We start from the raw sequence: 2,586 nt of genomic DNA on the forward strand, positions 1-2,586 counted from the left end.
TGTTTCCCCGGCACATGTCTTGGCAAAGACTTTTTTCCACTGTCAGATTTTGAGCAACTAGGTGAATGGGACACTCTAGCTGGACGTTCATTGCATTAAGAAACAGTTCTGGATAACCAGTATCCACACTGGTGTTTCCTGCTGATGCCTATGAAGGTTTCCCACATGACAATGGGTAGGAATAATTGAAGCACAGAGCACCTTCAAATATGTAATTGGCATTAGTAGGGTCAGTTGTTCATTATTAATTTCTCTGAATAATGAAAATGTCATTTTTGAGCGTGTGAAGACCAACCAGTCTGCTTCACCCAAGATAACATCTTCCAGTAGTGCATGTAGTGTCTCACATTAACATTGTCTCCCCATCCAGGCATTTGAACTGTGGCCATCACCCTAGACACTGGGCATGTACAGGAAGTCAGGGGAACATACGGTATATGCAGGAGATACTGTTCAGCCTTTAAGTTGGATTCCTTCTCCTGTACTCCATGTCAGATTCCAACACAACTGATTTCACCAACCCCTCCACCTTCATCCTGCTGGGCACTCCTGGCCTGGAGGCAGCTCACGTCTGGATCTCCATCCCCTTCTGTGCCATGTACACCATAGCCATCTTGGGGAACTTCACCATCCTGATAATCGTGAAGAGGGAGCTGAGCCTCCATGGGCCCATGTACTATTTCCTCTGCATGCTGGCTGTCACTGATCTGGTCCTGCCTACATCCATCCTGCCCAAAACACTGAGCATCTTCTGGTTCAATTCCCGGGAGATCAATTTCAGTTCCTGTCTCACCCAGATGTACTTCATTCACTGCTTCTTCATGATGGAGTCTGGGATCTTCGTGGCTATGGCTTTTGATCGCTACGTGGCCATCTGCAACCCCCTGAGACATTCCAGCATCCTGATAAACCCTGTCGTGGCCATGATTGGCCTGACCGTGGTACTGCGTGGTGGGATGCTCATACTGCCCTATATTCTCCTGGCAAGGCGTTGGCCTTATTGCAGGACAAACATCATCTCCCACACGCACTGTGAGCACATGGCTGTGGTGAAGCTGGCCTGCGCCGACACCCGCATCAGTAATTACTATGGCCTCTTTGTGGTATTCTGTGTGCTTGGTCTTGATGTCTTTTTTATCACAGTGTCATATACACAGATCCTCAGGGCCATCTTCAGGCTCCCCACAAAGGATGCCAGGCTTAAGACTTTTGGGACTTGCATCTCCCACCTATGTGCCATCTCAGCCTTTTACATCCCAGGTCTTTTCTCCTCCCTCATGTACCGGTTTGTCCAGAATGTGGCCCTGAATTTCCATGTTCTCACAGCCAACGTGTACCTCCTGGTGCCCCCCATGCTAAACCCCATCATCTATGGGGTGAGGACCAAAAAGATCCGGAACAGGCTGCTTGGGCTCTTTTCTCATAAAGGGACCTAAATTTTCTCCTTGTGCTCTGGCTCTCACACCAAGCTCTGTGCAAAGTTGGCTGGTGAAGTTGTGCTGGGCCCTCTTCCCTGAATCACTTGCTGCTGGACAATCAAAAAGAGATTAAATCCTTTCCTACTCTATTCTGTCAGCGTGACAAACTGGGGACTCCATCTGTGTACAACTGATAGGTTTGCCACTTTTCTAATTGCTGGTAACTGGATGCCTGAAGCCCCACCACCCTTCCCCACCTCTTCCTCCAAGGCCCCTCCCCAGCTTTGCCTCTTCCCCTCCAGTCCCCATCCCTGTCACTTGCTCCTCTCCTCCCCTCCCTTTGTCACTCATCAGATCATCTCTGCACCTCAAAGCATCTGTCATTTACCGTGGTGATGTAATAATTGTATGTTTTATGAAGTATCATGCTCAAAGTCTTGATCTCCTAAATATGAATAACTCATTGGATTGTATGTGTTTTCACTGTATGTGAAGTTATGGAATCTTGCTATATGTAAGTTACTAAAATATGGTGTGAGGCTGGAAACACCCACAACCAGCCTTTCAGGTACAAGAGTAGAGTAGCCAGACAGTGTTAACTGCTGTTGTCAACACCCATCTAGGGACGAATCCACTAACTCTGTATAAGGGACTCTGTATAAAGGAGCATGGAGACAATGGACAGTGTTTAGCCAGCGAGGATTGGACCCCTCACATCACATGCATAAACTTTCCAGCAAGCAGGGAAAAGACTATAAAAGGTGCAGAGTGAAACCATCTCTTGTCTTCTCTCCCACACAACTCAACACCCGTAAGAACCTCTGGAAAACAAAGGACTTGGAATGGGAGAGGGAAATCCAAGCTGCAAAGCAGATGCAGCATGTGCCTCAAGAATCTGTAAGCCTGCTTGTATCTTCAGTCAGGGTGTGATATGTTACTGATTCAAATTCTATTTAGGTTATATAAGTCTTTGTAGCGGGGTGGTCACCCGCTCCTGCCCAGTGGGGTTTAAAGACAGACCTGGGAGAGGGCTGGAGCAGGGGAAAAGTTACAAGGCTGATTGGGGAAGCAGCCACAGCTGGGTCACACCCTAATTAGGACTCAGCTGGCCCTATGAAGGCAGGGAAGCCAGGAGCAGACAATCTCTCTCTGCATTCAGAGAGAGAAG

At 48.0% G+C, this 2,586-nt stretch overlaps 1 protein-coding gene across 1 annotated transcript; it reads left to right on the top strand.

Moving 5' to 3' along the window:
* The first annotated feature begins 488 nt into the window (after positions 1-488).
* LOC117873052 (olfactory receptor 52K2-like) lies at positions 489-1,436 on the top strand. The gene has a single exon (XM_034762053.1). It carries the CDS (start codon positions 489-491, stop codon positions 1,434-1,436), a length of 948 nt encoding a protein of 315 aa, XP_034617944.1.
* The last annotated feature ends 1,150 nt before the right edge of the window (positions 1,437-2,586 follow it).

Source organism: Trachemys scripta, chromosome 1 (genome assembly GCF_013100865.1).
Source record: "Trachemys scripta elegans isolate TJP31775 chromosome 1, CAS_Tse_1.0, whole genome shotgun sequence".
Lineage (NCBI taxonomy): Eukaryota > Metazoa > Chordata > Testudines > Emydidae > Trachemys > Trachemys scripta.